The 21,955-nt window shown below is 45.0% G+C and overlaps 1 protein-coding gene across 2 annotated transcripts in view; it reads right to left on the bottom strand.

Moving 5' to 3' along the window:
- Nucleotides 1–21,955, bottom strand: part of CDAN1 (codanin 1) — a 191,774-nt gene that overhangs the window by 66,529 nt on the left and 103,290 nt on the right. For both annotated transcript variants that reach the window (XM_029598691.1, XM_029598690.1), the window contains one exon: nt 8,422–8,536. In XM_029598691.1, the coding sequence (XP_029454551.1) occupies nt 8,422–8,536 (115 nt within the window). The remainder of the gene's footprint in view (nt 1–8,421; nt 8,537–21,955) is intronic.

Here is a 21,955-nt window from a genome sequence, read left to right as displayed (position 1 = left end):
AGTGTTGGGAGGAGGCTGCTGCTGCCGCGAGTTCCTGGGGTGGGGGTGGGGGAGAGAGAGAGTGAATGAGCGAGCAAGCGTGTGTGTTTGAGATCCTGTGTGTGTGAGTGAGATTGCATGTATGTGAATGATTGAGAGCCTGTGTATGTGAAAGAGAGTATGTCTGTGATTGAGAGCCTGCCTGTGAGAGAGAGAGCATGAATGTAAGTTTACCATTGGGAACCTGTATGTGTAAGTTTGTGATTGAAAACCTGTTTGTGTGAAAGAGTATGTGTGTATGATTGAGATCCTTTGTGTGTGAGAGAAATCATGTGTATGTATGATTAAGAGCCTGTGTGTATAAGTAAGAGAGAGATCATGTGTGTCTGTGTCTGATTGACAGCTAGTTTAGGTGATGGAGCATGTGAGTATGTGATTGAGAGCCTGTGTTTAAATGAGAGAGAGAGACCATGTGTGTCTGTGTGTGATTGAGAGCTGATTTAGGTGAGTGAGCATGTGAGTATGTGATTGAGAGCCTGTGTGTAAATGAGAGAAAGAGAGGACATGTTTGTAAGCATGTGAATGAGAGTCTGTGTGTGAGAGAAAAAGACAGCATGTATTTATGTGATTGAAAGCCTGTGTGTGTGTGTAAGCGTGAAAAGATAGACAGCATGTGTGTAAATGTGTAATTAAGAGCCTATATAAGTGAGTGAGAAAAAACATGTGTATATGTGAGTACTGAGAGCATGTGTGTATAGGTGTGTCATTGAGAGCCAGTGTGAGAGAGAGCGCTGGTATGTGACTGAGAGAGGAGAAAGTTCCAAGCAAACCACCCCACCTCCTGCTAATTCAGAACAATCTCAGGACACCTGGATATCAAACGTTCCCAGGTATGCAGAGCAAAAAAATTTTTGTATCCTTATTTTTCATTACTGGATCTTTGTGTCTGCTATTTTGAAATATTTTGTTGGTATCTGGAAATGTTTTATATGAGTTTTAATTATTGGATATTCCTCTCATCAGCTGTTTCGAAATATGTTCTTTTTGTTAGTACAGTTTTACTGCTGATGATTTTATATTTCTTGATTTGTTTTATAAGGATGGGTGATGTTTCTTTTTTCCTTTGTTACACTGCATACAGAGACTCTGGCTTGTTGCAGTTTCCAATTCAGTTTTTTCTGCATGCTTCTTGTTATGCGTTTTGGTCTCTTTATTCTATGTTAGGTGAGGGACAGCACGTGATTCAGGTGAGGTTTTCTGCTGGCGTGTTGTTTCTGTGTAGGACTCTATAGCAGCCTGACTTGGTCCGTTTTCCTAATAGGAGATGTATTGGTGTCTTAAGGCCTGGTGTAATATTTTCAGAGACTTATTGTACATTAAAAGTGGGATCTTACATAAAATGCACACATTTACTTGTATTTAGTTTTAAACATATTGTATGGCTCTCATGGAATTACATTTTAAAATATGTGGCGTTTATGGCTCTCTCAGCCAAAAAGGTTCCTGACCCCTGGTCTATGGTTTCGAGGACCCACTGATCTGACATGATTTTGGCCCATTCCTCCACGAACAGAGACAAACGACCACCTAAGTTGGGAACGGAGGGATGGGCCGGTGGATTCTCATTGGGAGGTGGGCTTGGGCGCGGGACGATGGGGGGCGGCATCTCGGAAGGGCCAACGTCCTCGAAAGGACTGGGGCCAAGACTGGGACCTAGAGGAAGTTCCCATAGAGAAGGCGCCCCTCGCTCTCGGTTCATATCTACGTTGGCCCCTGAAGCGGGTACGAGTAGGGAAAAAGGATCTAGCCTGTTTCAGGCGGTCCTCAGGCAACTTATGAACCTTGTTTTCCCCTAAGGACTTAATAAGCTGCTCCAGGTCCTCCCCAAAGAGCAACTTACCTTTGAAAGGGAGAGTACCCAGTTGTGCCTTGGAAGACGAATCAGCCGCCCAGTGGCGGAGCCAAAGGAGCTGTCTGGCCGAGACCGCCAAAGCCATCGCCTTCGCCTGCACGCGGAACAAGTCGTATAGGGCAGTGGTCTCCAACCTTGTCCTGGAGGCCCACTAGCCAGTCGGGTTTTTGGGATATCCACAATGAATATGCATGAGAGAAAATTTACATGTTATGGAGGCAGTGCATGCAAATTTTCTCTCATGCACATTCATTGAGGATATCCCAAAAACCCGACTGGCTGGTGGGCCCCCAGGACAGGGTTGGGGACCAATGGTATAGGGCATCCGCCCCATAAGCTATAGCGCCTTCTAACCTGTCAGCATGCTCTGCCGGCGGGAGGTCCTGGGTGCTGAGTAATTATTGGACCCACCTAAGACTTCCCCGCTGCATGAGACTGCTGCAAATCGACGCCCGAACACCCAAGGCCAGGATTTTAAAAATGCGCTTGATATGGGATTCTAGCTTACGATCTTGGACATCTCTTAAGGCTGTAGCCCCTACCACTGGGATGGTGGTATGTTTAGTGACTGCCATCACAGAAGAGTCTACCTTAGGCATCTTCAATAAATCTAAACACTCCTCCGGGAGGGGATAAAGTTTTTCCATGGCCCTCCCGACCAGAAGACCCGACTCGGGGGCCTGCCATTCCCTGAGGAGCATTAGTTTGTGCATAGGGTAGAAAGGAAAAGAGCACGGTAGAGCCCTGAGCCCCGCCAGGACCGGGTCCGAGGAAGCCGGCATTGCCGCCGAAAACAAATCCACTGGGAGACAGTCAATCCCCAATTCTCGGGAGATGCAGGGAAGAAGAGGCCCCAGTTCCTCCCTACGAAAAAGGCAGAGAACCCGGGGGTCGTCCCCCTCCGGGGGGAGGAGGGATGTCAACCGAGTCTGGATCCTGATCCGGTTCCTGGGAAGGCAGGGGGGAGGGCCGGAACCACGCAGACCCGCAGGAGAGGAAGGAACAGGGAACCGAGGGACCTTAGCCGGTGGGGGGGCAGGGGGGGTTCTCTGCCTCCTCTTGTAAACTTGCCAAGTATGATTTGTGCAATAAAAGCACAAAATCAGTTGAAAAACGGGGTCTAACACCCCCAGGGGGGGTCAGGACCTGCAAGGGGGGAGTGCGCGGGACTCAAATCGGTAGGGGGGGGGGGGGCTCCAAAAAAAATTGGGTCCTGTGGCTCAGGCTGCTCTGAAAAAGAAGCAGCAGAGAAACCTAAAATGACCGCCATTCCCGCGGTTTGACAGCCCAGGAACAGCGTGGCCAAACTTTTAGAAGGTCTGGATTGGGGTTCCCACCCTGGCAAACAGCGGGGACTTTCCCTCTCTAGAGGGAAGCAAGGAGGAATCCCCACAAGTCAGACACAGTGGGGATCTCAGCATGGCTCCAATGTGGGGGAGGAGCAGCATTTAAAATCAGCTGGGCTGCAGGAGCCAGGCAGAGACTGAAGTCTGCACACTGCTAAACTCTCTCAAAGGCTGCAAAAAGTAAGGTAGAGAACTTTTCTCCCTTTATTATTTGTATTCTTCCTTTTTTATTTTAACAAGACAGGGAAAGATCCCAGCAGGCAGCCTTAGAAAAAATTCAGCCCAGTGAAGGGAGAAATTTATGGAGGGAGAAGGAGAGAGAGAGAGAGCTGCTGAACAGGGGATGTGACTGGCACTACCAATATCCACCCCTGCAGCCGAGGTCCACCGGGAATAGGGAGCCTAGGCTATATAAAACAAGGGGCAGAGCCCCCCTAGGCCCCCCGCAAGAGCAAGGAGACAGGAACTGTCTCCTGTGGAAGCAATCCACAAAGTTCATACGAGCTCTATTTTTTTTTTTTAAACAATAAAGAATACTTGCTTGATCCAGACAGCATTAGAAGAAAAAGTAGAAAGAATCCCCAAAGGGACAGAGAATAAGGTAAACAGGGAACCACAGGGTGAGCTGTTCCACCTGCTGGAGACAGACAAATACTGAAGGGCTACAGGGTAGGCTCTGTCCTCATATAGGATACCCTTTCAGTTTTGGTCTTCTCCACCTGCTGGACAGGAGGCTCAACCCATGGTCTGGACTGATCCGGGTACGTACAGGGAATTAGCTTTATAATTATTCTATAGCATTTCTTTTTTTTTTTTTTAATTCTTTATTTATGAGTTTTTCAACTTACATTGAATAACATTCAAAATTTACAATATTCAAAAAAACTTTTGAACATTTTTTAAGGTGGCATGATATTCCATAACAAAACCAAATAACCTCACGAAACAACATCATAATATCATATTTGTATCATATCTTGTCACCAGGTACAAAACTAATGGAGGAGCTCTGAGCAAATTTATATATTCAAAATTAACTACTCAAAGCTAACAGGATTGTAGATTTAACATATTTACTTATATTCCAACTGGCAATTAAGTTATGGCATCTCCGACCACTGGGTTTCTCCGACTTTCTAAAAACTTTTCTAAATGAATAGGATCGTAATAAACGTATCTAACTCCATCGACTCTCAAGACACACTTACATGGAAATCTTATTATTATTTGTATTCCTTGTGTCCTTGCTAAATTGGCCAATAGAATGAATCTTTTCCTTTTTTCCTGTGTCTCCTTAGAGACATCTGGATATATCCAGATCTTTTGACCCAAGTAGAGAGCTGAACGTTTTCCCATAAAAGCTTTTAATACCCTATCTCTATCTAGAGACTTCTCAAATTTTACCAATAGTGTTCCTCTTGACTCTACTTGGGCAGTATATGATGTCTCAATTAAATCTGTTAGGTTCAAAGACCCTTCTATTTGGTCCACATCATTTATTTTCTTTTGATTCACAAAATATAGATTAATTATTGACGGAAACTGTTCAGGCTGCCATAATAAAATTTCCGAACAGTAGTTTTTTAGCTGTTCCTTAGGTGATGTCATTTTACACTTAGGGAAATTCACTATTCTTAAATTAGAATACCTAACTTGATTTTCCAATATTTCAACTTTTTTACTTAAAACTGTTTCACCTTTTATAATTGTTGCTTGCACTTTTTCTATAGAAGAAATATTCTCTTGTACTTTATTTATTGCTACTCCATAATTAATCACCATAGGGTTTAAATTTACCAATATATTTTGCATTTCCTTTATACTATTATCCAATTTCAAAATATTATTTTGTAATGCACTCATGGCACGCCAAAGCGTATCCACAGTTACTGTTTTATGATTACCAGGTTGGGCCTCGGATACTGATGAAGAGGAAGATGCGTTAGCTAACAATGGAGTCAAGATACTCCCCAGTGGAGGGATTGATGCCATTCCTATAGATGAAAACGAAACCTTGGAACTTTCCAAGATTTCACCAACTCTCTTTCTCTCTTTGGGGGAAGGAAGTCCCTGTTCCTTACCCTGATCTTGCTTATGCATAATAACACTAGAGTCCACCTCGAACAAGTTCAGCTGTGTCATCGGAATCCGAGTTTCAGCTGATCCAAGGACTTCAGTGTTAATATCGCCTCTCGGAGGTGGAGGAGTAGTTGGAGCCCCGGGACTTAAGCTCACTTCTCCCAATATAGGTGTAGTTTGCTCTCCTAACACCTGTATAGCGGGATTCTCCGAGGTCATTTGATCTACTGGTGGGTAAAAGTTTGTCAATATTGTTTGCATTGGGGTAGGGTTGACCGGGGTCGAGGTATCCGGGCGAACCCTCCCTTTCCGCTTGGTATGCGGCATATCCTATATTGTAACGAGGTAATATCTCCAAAAACAATAAGAAGCTTTTACTCACAGTTCCTGTTAGATCATACAATAACGATTGAGAGATACGGTCTCCACTTGCAACTCGTTCCACGTCAAGGGGGGTGGGCGCCTTCTCGCCTTCGCCGGCCTAAGCCGACCAAAGCCGCGCGCCCCTTACGGAGCGCGCGGCTTAGGCAGCGCGTGCCGACGGCGGCGGTGCGCCGTCAGCCGGTGTTCTTATGGGCAGTCGCCCCCCTCTGACGTCACTCGGACTCCTCCCACTCTCAGCCGTGAGGGGAGGGTCGGGTCCTCTCACCGTGATCCCACTGATGAGTCTCAGGTTATTCCGGGTAGGTCTTTACTCCGATTAAGGGTGCAGGTGTTCCGCAGTCTCTCTCTCCTGAGCTCCCAGGGTCTGCGCCGTCTGCCCGTGTTCTTATGGGCAGTCGCCCCCCTCTGACGTCACTCGGACTCCTCCCACTCTCAGCCGTGAGGGGAGGGTCGGGTCCTCTCACCGTGATCCCACTGATGAGTCTCAGGTTATTCCGGGTAGGTCTTTACTCCGATTAAGGGTGCAGGTGTTCCGCAGTCTCTCTCTCCTGAGCTCCCAGGGTCTGCGCCGTCTGCCCGTGTTCTTATGGGCAGTCGCCCCCCTCTGACGTCACTCGGACTCCTCCCACTCTCAGCCGTGAGGGGAGGGTCCTCTCACCGTGATCCCACTGATGAGTCTCAGGTTATTCCGGGTAGGTCTTTACTCCGATTAAGGGTGCAGGTGTTCCGCAGTCTCTCTCTCCTGAGCTCCCAGGGTCTGCGCCGTCTGCCCGTGTTCTTATGGGCAGTCGCCCCCCTCTGACGTCACTCGGACTCCTCCCACTCTCAGCCGTGAGGGGAGGGTCGGGTCCTCTCACCGTGATCCCACTGATGAGTCTCAGGTTATTCCGGGTAGGTCTTTACTCCGATTAAGGGTGCAGGTGTTCCGCAGTCTCTCTCTCCTGAGCTCCCCTATTCTATAGCATTTCTATTTAGTTTTTTGCATCGCTTTTGCTAGGCAGATGCTGCATAAAAGAATGTGCTGGAAAAAACTGCTAGTAAAAGCTGGAAAATAACTGTGCTATGTTTAGAGTATACCAAGGCCAATGCTGACACTACAGCCTAGCTGCAATCTCATCTTGCACATAGATAGTATTTGTATATAGAATGATAACTTTATATATAGCCATTTGGAATAATTGTTTAATTAACAGAGCCAGTCATGGATATGTTTTGCCAATTGTGTCCCTTAGGCATTGGTTTAGGGAATTAGATAGATAATGCCTGGTATCAGTAAATGAGCTCAGAGAACTGCATGGATATCCTTGCTTGGCATTCTGTTACTCTTTATTTCTGTATGATACATATCATATTATATTTTTGCTATTTTAATAACAAGGACTTTTCTCCTTAAGCTGTTGTCTCTAAGTGTTTATTAAACCACAACACTGGCATAACATTAGTGGTCTGCACAGGCAAGTAGAGAATTTTGGTTCAGTGGCAAACTCTCAGATTGGGAACATTTACTAGGCTTTAAATATAGCTTCAGTCAAATTTGGTGACATCAGTCAGGTCCCTGGGTTTATTCACACCTTGAAAGTACCATTATTCCACAAGCAGCGCCTAGAGCAGGGGTCTCCCAACTTTATAAGGAGAGCCATATAGAACATTTCAAATCACTGACAGGGACAGATGAACATTTTTAATAGTCATTTTGAACAATTTTCTGTTTCTCCATTTCTCCCACCCTCCATATCTCTCGACACCTATGTACTATTATTCTATTTACAGCCACTTTTTTCAGCCTCTCTCTGCTACACATCACCTCCTCCATTCTTCTTTCTCTCCATCCTTCCCCCACAACCCTTTGCCCCCTTTCTCCAGTGCTCGTCCCTGTCCTCCCTCCACCATCACCCTTTCTCATGAAACTGGCATGACAATTTATACATGATCTCATGTATTACTTTTGGCAGCACAATTTTCAAAGACATTTCTGTGGGTAAAACATTCTACCTGCAGGAAACTCTCCCCCCTCCACTGAGGGGTAAAAATGGGATGGGATTAGGTCAGGTAAGGGAGAATATGAGCAAGGATTTCATTTTGGAAGCCTTACACGTACGTTTCCATGGATAATTTTGCACCTGCTTTAAAAGCAGGTATAAAAAGTACGCATGTTTTCCCATGGTTGCCGGAATTTACAAAGGGAAACTCTGCAAGGACATTCCCTCTAAAAATTAGCTTGCAGGCCCCAAAATGTTAGGAAAAATTGTATAATACTAATAACTTGTCCCTGAGTACCCCCCCAACCCCCCTCGTTCTCTCTCCCCCACACCAGCACCACCTTCCTCTCTCTGAGCAGCATTTCAGCTCTCCCTCAACCCCCAGCATCTCCTCCCTCTTCCGCAAGCAGAAGATGTCTTCCTCCCTCCTCCTATAGTGGTATCTCTAGTCTGCTCTTTGCTGCTCCACCCACTAGTGAAGTTCAGGGGCCCCAGCTCCTCTCCTCTGCCAGCAATGTTCCTCTATTCTGCTGGATCTTCTCCAGGCCACCAAATCCCATCTTGCACGGGATTTCCTCCTTCAGAACTGATTTCTGGCAGGGGTTGTGGACAAAGCCTATCAGTATGGATACACTGTCTGCAGGCAGTAGTTTGGGGACCTCTGGCCTAGATATTGCTTGCTTGTTTTCTATGTACTCTTAAGCTGGAAACATTTCACTACTATCCTAAATCTGCAACATACCTGTTTATCCATATCTGCCTCCCCATCACTGGGCTCATGCTCCACCAATGAAATGCCATCCAGCTCCAGTATCTTTTGGCACATACTATCCAACAGGTGCTGGTTAAACTGGTAACTATTAAAAAAAAAAAAAAAAAAAGTACCTTGGTTAACAGGAAAAGAAAGTAATAACATTAGCAGAGTAATAGATTTTTAAAATTCATTTTTTGCGCTTAAAATCCTTCTCAAAATTACCTCCTAAATTTCGGTTTTCTGTTAACAGGATTACCACTACAGAATTTTTCAAGAATATTACTATAAATGAACTCTACAACTTATTGTAAGAGGCTATGACTTCTTAAATGCATCCTTTTACATATTTTAATGTGTTACTGTGACAATGGGAACCTAGCTTCTAATGTTACTGTGTATCTTGTGACATTACTGCAAAAATTTCATACTTGCATTTACATCACAGTGCATGCAGATGTCTGGTTCCTACCACCAGATACTCCTTTAATATATATAAACAAATATATGACCAATAAATGCTGGTGCTTATTAAAATTAAGTTTCACTGCTGCTCAGCATTATTGGCTGGACAGGTCCTTTAATAAGCAGTTAGCCACATCCAGAATAATAATGCTCTTCGATTTTTTTAACACACTAAAAAGGAGAACTGGCTGAGTGGCGGGAATGGGAGACTCAGGTTCACTTCCCAAACCCGGTGCCTGATCCTCAGGCCACAAAAGGATGGGGGATGCTGTACCTCCTGGAGGAAGCCATAGCCAATTATGCAACAACTGCATCTGCCAGTCAAGCTTATGCAGCATATATATCAGGTTCCAAAGGGAGAGGCAAGTATGTGGCCTCTCGACATAAAAAGGAATAAAAATGATACTGGTGGGTTGAAGGGGAGCACAGAGGGAGTGACTGCAAATGAAAGTTCATGGCAATGCTTATCTTTGAGAGTGGAACACTGTTTGTGACCTAGTCTGACCATCGCTGGGGCTCAATGGATCTTGGTCTGACCCAGTATGGCACTTTTTATGTTCTTATGGCTTTGTGGCCCCCAAGGCACGTTTAGATTCAGCTGAAAGGCCAATACAGGAGCAAGAAAAAGATCTTGGGCAAAAAATGTTGTTGATATTTGTTAACATCAGATAACTTAATTTTTATTGATATTTGTGTTGTATAATGTTTTTGATATATAGCTATACGATATCTGGTGCCCAGAATGTGTATAGGATAGGCAACAAAAATTTATGTAAAGTAAAAAACAGATATGATTTCAAAAATCAAAGCTTCCTACGGTAAGTGATAACTGTGATCATTTAACCACTGTGGTTTGCTTTCCAGCACTTCAAAGCGGATTACATTCAGGTACTGTAGGTATTTCCCTGATCCCAGAGGGCTCACACCCTAAGTTTGTACCTGAGGCAACTGAGGGTGAAGTGACTTGCTCAAGGTCACAAGGAGCAGCAGTGGGATTTGAACACTGGGTTTCCTGGTTCACAGCCTGCTGTTTTAGCCACTAAGATACTCCTCCACTCCACTTGTAGGGCAGGTTTATCATACTTTGACTCCAAACTAACCTAACAGAAAAGGGATAAGTCACAAATCCCTTAGCCTGTTGAACCAAAAATCATTAGTCATTTAAAAATTGTTTATTAATTTTGAGAAAACCAAATTTCTTCCTTTCTTGAATTTATAGGACATCTCTTATCTTTATCACCAGTTTCCACTGTTTCAGCTCCCTCACCAGCATAATTTTCTCTTAAATTTTATATTTGAGTTTATAATATGTAGAACAATAACCGTGTACAACCAACAGACCATAAACATAAAAAGAATGAAAGAAAGAAACACAAAATTTCTTCTTTATCTAAGAATATCCAACATTCTGAAAGCAGTGATCCACAAAGCAGAGGAGGTTCAGGGGGGAAAAAAATCATAAACCAAAAGTATTTTACAAAATAAACAAACCATTAAGGTCATACAAATCTATAACGAACAAAAAAATCAGTAGAGAAAGTTCCCATACACAGAATTTCAAGACTCATCAACAGAGAAAGCTGATATTGCTCAGAAAGGCGTTTAAGGTGACAAAAATCAGAAAAGCTGAGTAGGATACCAAAAGGCATATTCCACATCCCTAAAAATAACTCAACTGTGACAGGTAACATTCACTTCCTCCTTTCTCCTCCCTATTTATTGCTCACCTGTCACCGCAACACCTCTTTTCTCATGACCTGCAAAAGAACTCTATCACAACACTATTTGAGAAAGGAAAATTAGTTCTTAACTGCAAATTTTCGTTCCTATAGTACCACAGATCAGTCCAGACTCCTGGATTTTGCCTCCCTGCCAGCAGATGGAGACAGAGAAAGTTTCACAGCCACTACCACATAACCTGGTGTGCCACCTGCAGTCTCGCAGTATTACTAAGTACCCAAGCTAAGACAGCAAATTTTTTAATAAACTAATGAAGTAATATCCCCCGAACAAGAGGAAGAAAGAGGAAAACTTATAACAGATACTTTGATTCAATTTGGAATTTTAACTATAAGGACTAACAAGAAACCTATGCCATTCTTCAGAATTACTACAATAGATCGAGCGGACTCTCCAAATCTCCCCTCCCCCATTGGGCAGGACTCTGAACTGATCTGTGGGACTACAGGAATGAAAATTAGCAGGTAAGAACCAAATTTTCCTTTCCCTGTAGGTACTCAGATCAGTCCAGACTAATGGGATGTACCAAAGCTTCCCTAACCGGATGGGACTGCGAGTCCCCCACTCAAAGTACACTTTCACCAAAACTCCTGACCTCCGGGGCCTGGAAAACCAACAGATAGTGTCTGGCAAAGGTATGCAAAGACTTCCAAGTAGCTACCCTGCAAATCTCTTGCGACGAAACTAGCTGACATTCTGCCCAGGAGGCCACCTGGGACCGGGTAAAATGAGCCCTTAAGTCCTTTGGGATAGGACTGCGACAGATATATGTGGAACCAATAGCCTCCTTCAACCAACATGCAACTGTGGCCTTTGATGCCTTCTGACCTTTTTCGCACCACTCCATAGCAAAAAAAGGTGATCCGACAAACAAACTGTTAGTGACCTCTAGATACCGTAACAACGCCCGTCTGACATCCAAACATCTTAATTCTTTTGCATGAGGCGCACCAACCTCCAGATTGAGAAAGCCGGAAGCTCCACTGCTTAAGTGGAACGCCAAAACCACCTTCGGCAGAAAAGACATCCGCAAAGAGACCCCGGAATCTGAAATCACAAAAAAGGCTCCCTACATGTCAAGGCTTGAAGTTCTGATAACCTTCTAGCCGAACAAATTGCCACCAAGAAAATCACCTTCAAAGTGAGATCTTTTAAGGTAGCCCTTTTAAGAGGCTCAAACAAAGCCACCAACATGCCCTTGAGGACCAAGTTAAGGCTCCAAGAAGGGCACACCTTATGAACAGGGGTGCACAAATGCTTCACCCCTCGGAGGAAATGTACCACATCCGGATGCGCAGCTAGGGTTGTTCCATAAACCTTGCCTCAAAAACAGTCCAATAGGGCCAACACCTGCACTCTCAGGGAGCTGAAATACAAACCTTTCGTCAAGCTTTTCTGCAAAAAAAGCCAGAATATGCGGCACCAATGCTTGCCAAGGATCAACCCCTTGCTCCGTACACCAAGAATCAAAGATCCTCCAAACCCTGACATATACCAAGGATGTGGAAGTCTTTCAAACCTGCAACAGAGTAGAAATAAACTCCTCAGGACATCCTTTCTTCCCTAATCGCCTCCTCTCAAAAGCCAAGCCACTAGAGCAAAGTAAGCTGCTTGATCTGAAAATATGAGGCTCTGATTTAGCAGCTTTGGCAGATGTCCCAGATCAAATGGGTCATCCAATGCTAGATTGATCAAATGGCCACTCTGGAGCCCTGAGAATTACATTTCCTAGATGGATCTCTATTTGCCTCACAATCTTGTCCACAGAGGCCATGGCAGAAACACGTAGATCAGGATGTCGTGCTGCAAAGAAGAACCAGGGCATTGACCCCTGCCCTCCGCGCTCTCTTCTTCAACTGAAGAAGCATGATGCCTTGGGCATTCCGTTAAGGTGCCAGTAGATTCTTATGAGGTATGCCCCATCTGCAAGTAATGAAGCGCATTGCTTCCTCTGATAGCTCCCATTCTCTGAGATCCAATTGTTGTCTGCGGAGAAAATCTGCATGTACACTGTCGGATCCCGCTATATGAGAAGCCGCTATCAAGGCCAGATGCTGCTCTGCATAGTGCATCAGCATCTCTGCTTCCTGAGCCACCGTTCGACTCTTGGTACCACCCTGGCGGTTCATGTAGGCCACAGTTGTCACATTGTCTGACAGGATTCTGAATAGACAGTTGCGCAAAAGAGGTAGAAACTCCTGCAGAGCTAATCGCATTGCTCTTGTCTCTAAGCGATCGATGTTCCAAGACGCTTTTCTCCACCAACTACTGGCCTTGTACCAACTGGGACTGACACACGGCTCCCCAACCAGAGAGACTGGCATCAGTAATCACCACCATCCACTGTAGAACCTCCAGATCCACCCCGTATCATAGATGGTTCTGACCAAGCCATCACAAAAGACTGGACTTGGATGACTCTGTAAGTGGCAGGGGAAGATGAAACTGCTCTGACATTGGATCTCACTGGGATAGCAATGCCTTCTGAAGAGGTCTCATATGAGCAAATGTGCACGGAACCAGCTCCAAGGTAGATGCCATGGAGCAGAGGACCAGCAAGTAATCCCAGACCCTGGGCACTTGGGCCTCCAATACATTTAAAACTTGAGACTGTAATTTGACAATATGCTCCTCCATGAGGAACACTTTCCCCACTCAGGTACTGAAGCGCACCCCTAAAAACTCCAGGACCTGCGAGGAGGAGAGATGGCTCTTGGACAAAGTCATTATCCAACCCAAGGATCTCAAGCTGTGCAACACCACTTCCACCACCTGCACGCAAAGGTCCTCAGACTTTGCTCAAATGAGCCATTCGTCCAGATATGGGTGAACCATCACGCCCTCATTTCTGAGGGCTGCTGCCACCACCACCATCACCTTGGTGAAGGTCCTCGGAGCCATCACCAAACCAAACGGAAGGGCAGAAAATTGAAAATGCCTCCCGAGGATCATGAATCAGAGAAACCTTTGATAATGTACGGATCCCTATGTGCAGTTGCGCAAGAACTCTCCCCTTCCCACCGCTGCGATGACCAAACACAGAGTCTCCAGCCGAAACCGGGGAACTGTGAGAGCTACATTCACTTTCTTCAAGTCCAGAATTGGACAAAATATTCCTTCCTTTTTCGGAACCACAAAATAAATTAAATAAAGTCCTGTCCTTTGCTCCTCCTGGGGGATGGGAACAATGGCTTCCAGCATTTGCAGATATTGATTTGTTGTACAACCAGCTTCTTTTCCACTGAGGCACAAGGAGATACCATGAACAGGCTTCTTAGAGGCCAAGCAAACTCTAAAGCATAGCCTTATCCTATCACGCTTAGAACCCACTGGTCTGACATGATCTTGGCCCATGCCTCATAAAATTGAGTCAAGCGAGTGGGCTGGCCTCGCCTCATTATGTGAGCATGGCTCCGCCACTATCTTAGGTGGAGTCCTCTCTCCTCACCCTACAGCCTTGAAATGACTGGTTCCAGGACTGCGACCTCCCCAAGGTCTGCCTCTGGACAGTGCCCGGATCTCTGCCTTGTTGGAAACGCCTTTGCCCCTGAAAAATCGAGAATGTGGCAGAAAATAACCCTTTGGGCCTGTCCTCCAGCAGCTTGTGTACTTTATTATCTCCCAGATGCTTTATAAACTGCTCGAAGTCTTCTCCAAAAAGAAGCTTGCCCTTGAAAGGAAAGGCTCCAAGCTGAGCCCTTCAACGAAACGTCTGCCAACTAGTTTCGTAACCAAAGTCGTCTCCTGGCCGAGACCGCTGACATCATCGTCCTGGAAGAAGGGCAGATGAGGTCATACAATGCATCGGCCCCATAAGCGACCACAGCCTCCAAGCGCTCCACCTGCTTAGAATCTGAGGATGACATAGCTTTGTTAACTTGTAACTGTTGCACACATCACAGCCCAGCCTGAAGTATAAAACTGCTGCACACTGCAACATGGATGCCAAGAGCAGACATCTCAAAAATCTTCTTAAGGTGTACCTCGAGCTTCCAGTCCTGCAAATCTTTTAAAGCTGCCATGCCAGCCACTGGAATGATGGTCCTTTTAGTAACTGCCAAGACAGAGGCATCCACTTTCAGAACCCTTAAGAGCTCCAGAGTGTCTTCGGGCAAAGGATACAGCTAATCCCTGGCTCTGCTAAGCTTAAGGCCAGTCTCTGGAGTATCCCACTTCCTGACCACCAACCGTTTAACCGACTTATGAAAAAGGAAGGTCTTGGTTGGACCATGTAAGCAAACCATGACCGGATCCACTGCCTCTTGGTCAGTCTTCTCCAGCGGAATCGTTATCCCTAACTCCGCCAGGACCTGTGGGACCAGCAGTATCAGTTCTTCCTTTTGAAACAGGCGTACCACATTGGGATCATCCCCTTTCATCATTGGGATCGTCCCAGAGTCCTCATCCAAATCCTGTGCATTCCGGGAAGGATCAGTGTCGGGAGGACCATCCCCAGGTGACAACCCAAGATCGGATTCCTCTGAGGAACCATCATCGGTGGCCCATGGCACAGTTGGACCAAGGACTCTCCAAATCCTTGTGCCCCCCCCACCCCCCCAAGGCCCCTGAAAACTTGGACCTCTTCATGGGCAGAGCTTCTGACGTCCCTGGCTTGGGAGAGTACTGCCCCGCGGCCTCTCAGGCCAAAATAGCTTCATGCATCAAAAGAATGAACTCCGGCAAGAAAGGAAAGGAACCATGAGAATTCTTCCTCTAGAAGATCTTGATCCTCCCCCAACTACTCCCTGAGACTGAAAATTGCTGGAGAAAGCTTCCGAAGCAGCCATGAAAGTTTTCAATACGGCAACGGATCAGCCTCTTCCATCGCAGCTGCCAACCTACCAGGCCCACACTACCTTGAAGATGCCATCGCAGTCCTCTCCCCAATGTACCCTCCCTGCCAGAGAGTCATCGGAAACAGCAGTCGGCCCTAGAGAGAAGCGAGCTACTCTCTCCACACACAGTGCATTGGCACCCACATGGCATGGCCCAGACCTTCCCCAACCGTGCAGCACACACCCAGAGAGGAGACAGCACTGGGAGAGCCACTAAACGGATGCCCCTTGGTCTGCTTACCTTACTCTGCCACCGCCGACAGGAAGACAAAAAGAAAACAAACGCACTCTCCTGTCTTTAAAAAAAAAAACCAAAAAAAACCCAAACCCTTTATGAGACAAATAATTTAACTTCCCTGTCTGAAGGGTGGCAGAGGCTTCTCCTAGTCGTCCTAGTGGAGAGGGAACTGGACCATCAGCTTTCACCTCTGGTGTGATTCAGCGAGCAATCAACCCCTGCTCAGCCACCTCTACAACCAGGAGGGATGTCCCTCCAGGATCTGCCAACCTCCTGGGAGGAAATTCTCCTTCTCTTTTTCTTCCTTTCCTATCTATCTTTTTTTTCAGGTATAGAACTGCAGGTTTGCACCTCCTCCATCTGCTGGAGACAGAGAAATACTGAGGGACTGCAGGTGGCAAACCAGGTTATGTGGCTGTGGCTGCAAAAATCTCTCTCTCCATCTGCTGGGAGACTAAACCCAGGAGTCTGGACTGATCTGGGTACATACAGGGAAAGGAGTATTTACTGGATGTATATGGCTGTATATAGGTCAATTGCATACAATAATTCAATCACAAAATACCTATGGGTTGACTATGCCTTCATCTGCTGAATTTCGATTCGCAAACATTCAAGCATTGCACTGCAACCCACCAGCAGTCCTGGAAAAATGCAGCCAAGCCCACAGGGCCTTTAACTTCAGCTTATATCCTGCCGGCCCTAGGGCAACCCATGGGACTGCTCCCATGCCCGCATCAAGCACAGCAGAGCAGGAGGAAAGGACCTGTATATTCTGTTGATGACTTTCACACAACGACAATCTTGATCTGAGAGCCCCAGCAAGCATCAGCAAAAGAAGTTGGGGAAGGAAGACGGTATACATGCACCATAAAAAGCCCCTGTGCTCGCATGCTCTGTCATACGATCAAAGGATAGACAATGCTGAATCTGATCTTTTTAAACTTCCATTTGGTGTACCTCAGGGAACTTCGCTCTCTGCTACTCTTTTTAATATTTATATGTTCCCGCTCTGCAAGCTTTTATCCGGTCTTAATCTAACTTATTTTATTTATGCGGACGATGTGCAGATTCTAATTCCTATTGAAAATTCTATAGTTTCCACCTTAAAACTTTGGGATATCTATTTTGGTGCCATTAAAAAAGTATTAATACAAATGAACCTTGCGCTCAATGAAAAGAAATCTGAAATCTTATACATCTGTCCAAAACTAAGTACATTGAAAGAACTTGAAGTATGAGTAGCTGCTAAAGACCATCCTATTGCCTTTGATGTTAGGGATCTAGAGATGATTTTAGATTGCGAAGTGAGTCTCAAAAAATGGATCAGCAGTATAGTTAAAGATGGTTATTTTAAGCTGAATATTTTAAAGAGACTAAAACATCTTTTATATTTTAATGATTTTAGGACTGTTTTACAAGCTCTTATTTTTAGCAAATTAGACTACTGCAACACACTTTTACTGGGCCTACCTACCAATGTTATACGTCCTTTGCAGCTCCTGCAGAATTCTGCTGCCAAACTGCTGACTAATACAAAGAAATTTGACCATATCACTCCCGTACTAAAAGAGCTTTATTGGCTCTCTATTGGTTACAGATCACAGTATAAAGCACTTGCCCTAATTCACAAATCCCTGTACAACGAGAAGGTTGAATGGCTCAATACAGCACTGCATTTTCATATACCAACACGATTAACAAGATCAGCTAATACTGGGTTAATACCAATCCAGACTGTAAAATCTGTACACATGAATACTGTTAGAGAAAGAGCGTTATCCATTGCTGGACCCAACCTATGGAACTCTCTACCATCACAACTGAGAATGGAAACCAACATCAAAGTCTTTAAGAAAGGAGTCAAAACTTGGCTTTTTAACAAAGCATTTAATAACAACGGTTGACTTTGATGCTGTTTGCTACTTTTATTTATATTTTAGTTTTTATGATTTTATGATTTTCTCTCTCAATGTATAGTTATTTCTTTTAACTTTATTTTATTTAGATATTTTAAGCAAAATGGATAGTATCCAACTAGTTTTTAAATGTTTTAAATGTTTAATTTTAAATGCAATTTTAATTACCGATACTTAATCTGAGATGCAAACCGACATGATATGTTTTTACATGAATGCCGGTATATAAAAACGAACAAATAAAGGACCAATGTACCTGAGCTCCAGTCAGGAAATGTCCAACCCCAGAATGCCCATGCTATAATGGCAGAACAAAAACGGAATGGTCTATCAATCGCATGGCTCCAGAAGAGACAGGAAGAGAGAGAGGTGTGGTCCCCAAAAGAAAAATTCTGGGACGGAGAGAGAAGAGAGAGGAAAGCAATAAGACTCATGAGAAAGGAAAGGAGAAAAATGGCTGCCCAGACTGCACGGAACTCTGGAACACACTGCTGGCTCGGACCACCCAATCCTGTACTGAAAACAGGCCATCCACCTCAGCCCAGTCTTCTCCCGAAACGCAGATAAAATGCTTGCATTACCCATCCCGCCCAAGACACACACACTTCTTAATTTACCAGTCAGGCACCAGAGCAGTTGACAGTGAGTTTAAACCACCACAGGCCTGTTGCTCTCCCTGGGAACAGATAAGGATCACAGATCAGAGGTAGATTTTCTGCATAAAAATAAAAATGCAGAAAAAGAGAGGCTGGTGGATGGACAGGTCCAGACATACCTCTGGTTGCTGGTCCACCTCCAGCCTCAACCCCTTTCTCTAAACTGGCCCCTGAGATCTGCAGGTGGAGCATTGCCCTAATTATGGCCTCTACAGGTAGATGGTTTGACTCCTTTAATTTATCAGAATATCTTAACAAGACAGTAGCTCACATTTTCCAGAGATCAGATCTTAAAGCCAAAAAAGATTCCCTCTTGGCATGTCTAATTCTTTATACATCAGGAAAATTTATGGATAATTTTGTAGCTGCACAGCTTTCAAAATCTACAGGCCAATCTGTACATTAAGATCTGCTGACCAAAAAACTTACTGAATGCAGCATTAATCATGATCACTGAGGGTTGCTGAAATGTGCGTATGGTCTTTTGCTGTGACTTGCCCAATTTTATGAAATTCTCTGATGTTTTATGGTCTGAGACCTATGTCCAAACTTTTAGAAAACAGCTGAAAGCTATTTTTCATACAGGTTTTTCGTACATTGATATAGCTAATGTGGAACTGACTAACTTACTTCTTCATCATTGCTGCATCATAATTTGGGATTGGCCACTTGAATACATGCAAGTTTTCTATGTTGAAGCTTGAATTTTTAAGGTTGCTGGTTTCTTAATCTGGGATTGTCTGCTGGGATGTGTGCAGTTTTTTCCCAGCAAATTCTATGTTGAGGTGATTCTTTGTTATATCTTAATTCCTTACTATTACTGCTAAGTCAATTGTTTTTATTGTGAATGTTATTCTGTATACCACCTAGAATAGCAGATAATGGGATTAATACATTTTTAAAAAGAAATATAAATTTTGTAGCCTGCAGACAATTAAAAATCTGAGGTTGAACACTGAACAGCAATTCTTGCTTCAGTTTTTCCCTTCAAAATCTCCCTCATTTATTGGAGTTGTACCTCTGCATGATCACCAGACGGTACAAGACCTAGCATATCCATAAGGATCTTCATTTTCAGTTTTTATTGTTCTGTATTTTCCCTGGGAATTTATCAAGAATTATAAGAAAAAAATCAGGAAAAATTCAGATGAGAAAAAAATAACATTTTTCCGGGTAAATAGTTTATTTTAGTGCACAGAAGCTACAACAAATTTTATTAAGCAAATTTTCCAACTTACCCACTCAAAAGCCTGCTGAGAATCCCCCTCTTATCCCCCCTCTAAACAACATTTATCCTTAATGGTGGTAGCTCCAGGCTTCTCTCTCCCTCAGCAGGATGCTTACTGACACTCCCATGCACTTCAGTAGCACTTCTGCTTTTGTGCAGGTTAAGGGGGGCTGCTGGAAAGTGCTTCTGGTGTCAGAGCCTGCTTCAAATGCATTCACAGCACCAGACAGCAGGCACTTTGGGCTGCTTAGAGGATGAAGTGGTGGGACTTAAAACATAGCATGGGCAGCACTGGAGAGAGTGCTTTCATTAGAGGGCGCTGAGATTTGAAACAGCATGTACTCTGGCCCACACTGGTTCCCATCAGTGGCTGGAGTCCTTGAGACACTTCATCTGCAGCTCGGAAGCAACTTTTTAATCAGCCTAAAATTAGGGTGAATGTTGGTTTAAACAGATTGTCACTTTTGGAAAATAGGAAAATTAGTTCTTACCTGTTAATTTTCGTTCCTGTAGTACCACGGATCAGTCCAGACCGTGGATTGAGCCTCCTGTCCAGCAGATGGAGACAGGCTAAAACTGAAAAGGGTATCCTATATCAGGACAGAGCCTACCCTGCAGCCCTTCAGTATAACCATTGTCAAAGCAGATAAGAACTAAGATAACCTCGAAAAAAGATCAAGCAAGTAAATAGGACTCAAATGAGTAATAAACAAAACAATTATCAACAAGGAATGGACTCTGGAAAATAGCGCTCTTGCATATCCTTGGTCATCAATACAGATGCTTCCGGTGTCCTTAAGATAATGATAGGTGATGTTCATCCAGAGAGCTGTAGGAAGAGCTTCGAGCGGATGGCAGAAAAGGAAGAAAACCAGGGAAGGGCGTCTGGACTGATCCGTGGTACTACAGGAATGAAAATTAACAGGTAAGAACTAATTTTCCTTTCCCTGTACGTACCCGGATCAGTCCAGACTGTGGGATGTACCAAAGCTTCCCTAAACCGGGTGGGACCGAGACAGTCCCGCTCGAAGCACCTGCCGCCCAAAAGAACCAAAGATCGGTGCATGCACATCTAGACGATAATGCCGAGCAAAAGTAAGCAGGGATGTCCATGTAGCGGCCCTGCAGATTTCTTGCGGAGAGACCAACTGACTCTCCACCCACGAAGTAGGCTGAGAAAGCAAAGAGTGAGCCTTCAAGCCCTCAGGAACTGTCCAGCCTTGGCAAAGATAAGCCGAGGCAATCGCTTCCTTCAGCTGCTGAGCAATAGTAGTCCTAGAAGCCTGTTTGCCCCTATTTGGACCACTCCAGAGGACAAAAAGATGATCGGAGATTCAAAACTCATTGGTGACTTGGTGATAACAGAGCAACACATGTTTCACATCAAGCCGGCAAAGATCGCCCCCATCAGGACCCGCGATGTCCGCCGCAGAAAATGCAGGAAGCTCCACCGACTGATTAACATGGAAGGAAGAGACGACCTTCGGCAAGAAGGACGGAGTAGTTTTGAGAGAGACTCCCGAATCCGAAAAACGCAGAAAAGGCTCCCGACAGGACTGCGCTTGAATCTCCGAAACCCAACAAGCGGAACAAATAGAAACCAAGAAAACCGCCTTAAGCGTAAGATCCTTTAGAGTAGCCCGACGAAGAGGTTCGAACGGAGCCATGCAGAGAGCCAGGAAGACTAAATTGAGATTCCAGGATGGACATGTGGGACGGACAGGGGGCCTCAGGTGTTTGGCACCCTTCAAGAACCGAGCAACGTCCGGGTGAGTCGCCAAGGTGTGCCCTTCCACTCGACCGAGAAGAGAACAGAGTGCGGACACTTGGACGCACAACAAATTGAAGGAAAGACCCTTGGAGAGGCCTTTCTGAAGAAAAGAAAGAACCACTGAGACAGGTGCCGAACGCGCCGAGACACCCAATTCAGGATAGACATTCTCAAAGATTTTCCAAACGCGAATATAAGCCAAAGAAGTAGATGATTTACACGTCCACAGGAGAGTGGTAATCACCTCCTCCTTATAGCCTTTATGCCTCAGACATCTCTGTTCAAAAGCCAGGCCGCTAGACAAAAGCAATCCGCCTGGTCGAAAAATACAGGACCCTGCTGAAGCAGACTAGGAAGATGGCCGAGATGAAGAGGGCCGTCCGATGCCAAGTTGACCAGATCCATGAACCACGGCCTGCGGGGCCATTCGGGTGCTACCAGGATGACTGACCCCTCGTGAAGTTCTATTCTTTGGAGAACTTTTCCCACGAGAGGCCAAGGAGGAAACACGTAGAGGATGACGTTTGAGGGCCAGGGGAGAGCGAGAGCATCCACTCCCTCCAAACAGTGTTCCCTCCAGCGGCTGAAGAACCTATTGGCTTTGGAATTGCTCAAGGTCGCCATGAGATCTAGGTGCGGGGGACCCCACCTGCTGATGATCAATCCCATTGCT

Source organism: Rhinatrema bivittatum, chromosome 4, assembly GCF_901001135.1.
Source record: "Rhinatrema bivittatum chromosome 4, aRhiBiv1.1, whole genome shotgun sequence".
NCBI lineage: Eukaryota > Metazoa > Chordata > Amphibia > Gymnophiona > Rhinatrematidae > Rhinatrema > Rhinatrema bivittatum.
Note: the sequence above shows the minus strand (reverse complement) of the source record. Positions and strands in the feature narration are given on the sequence as shown.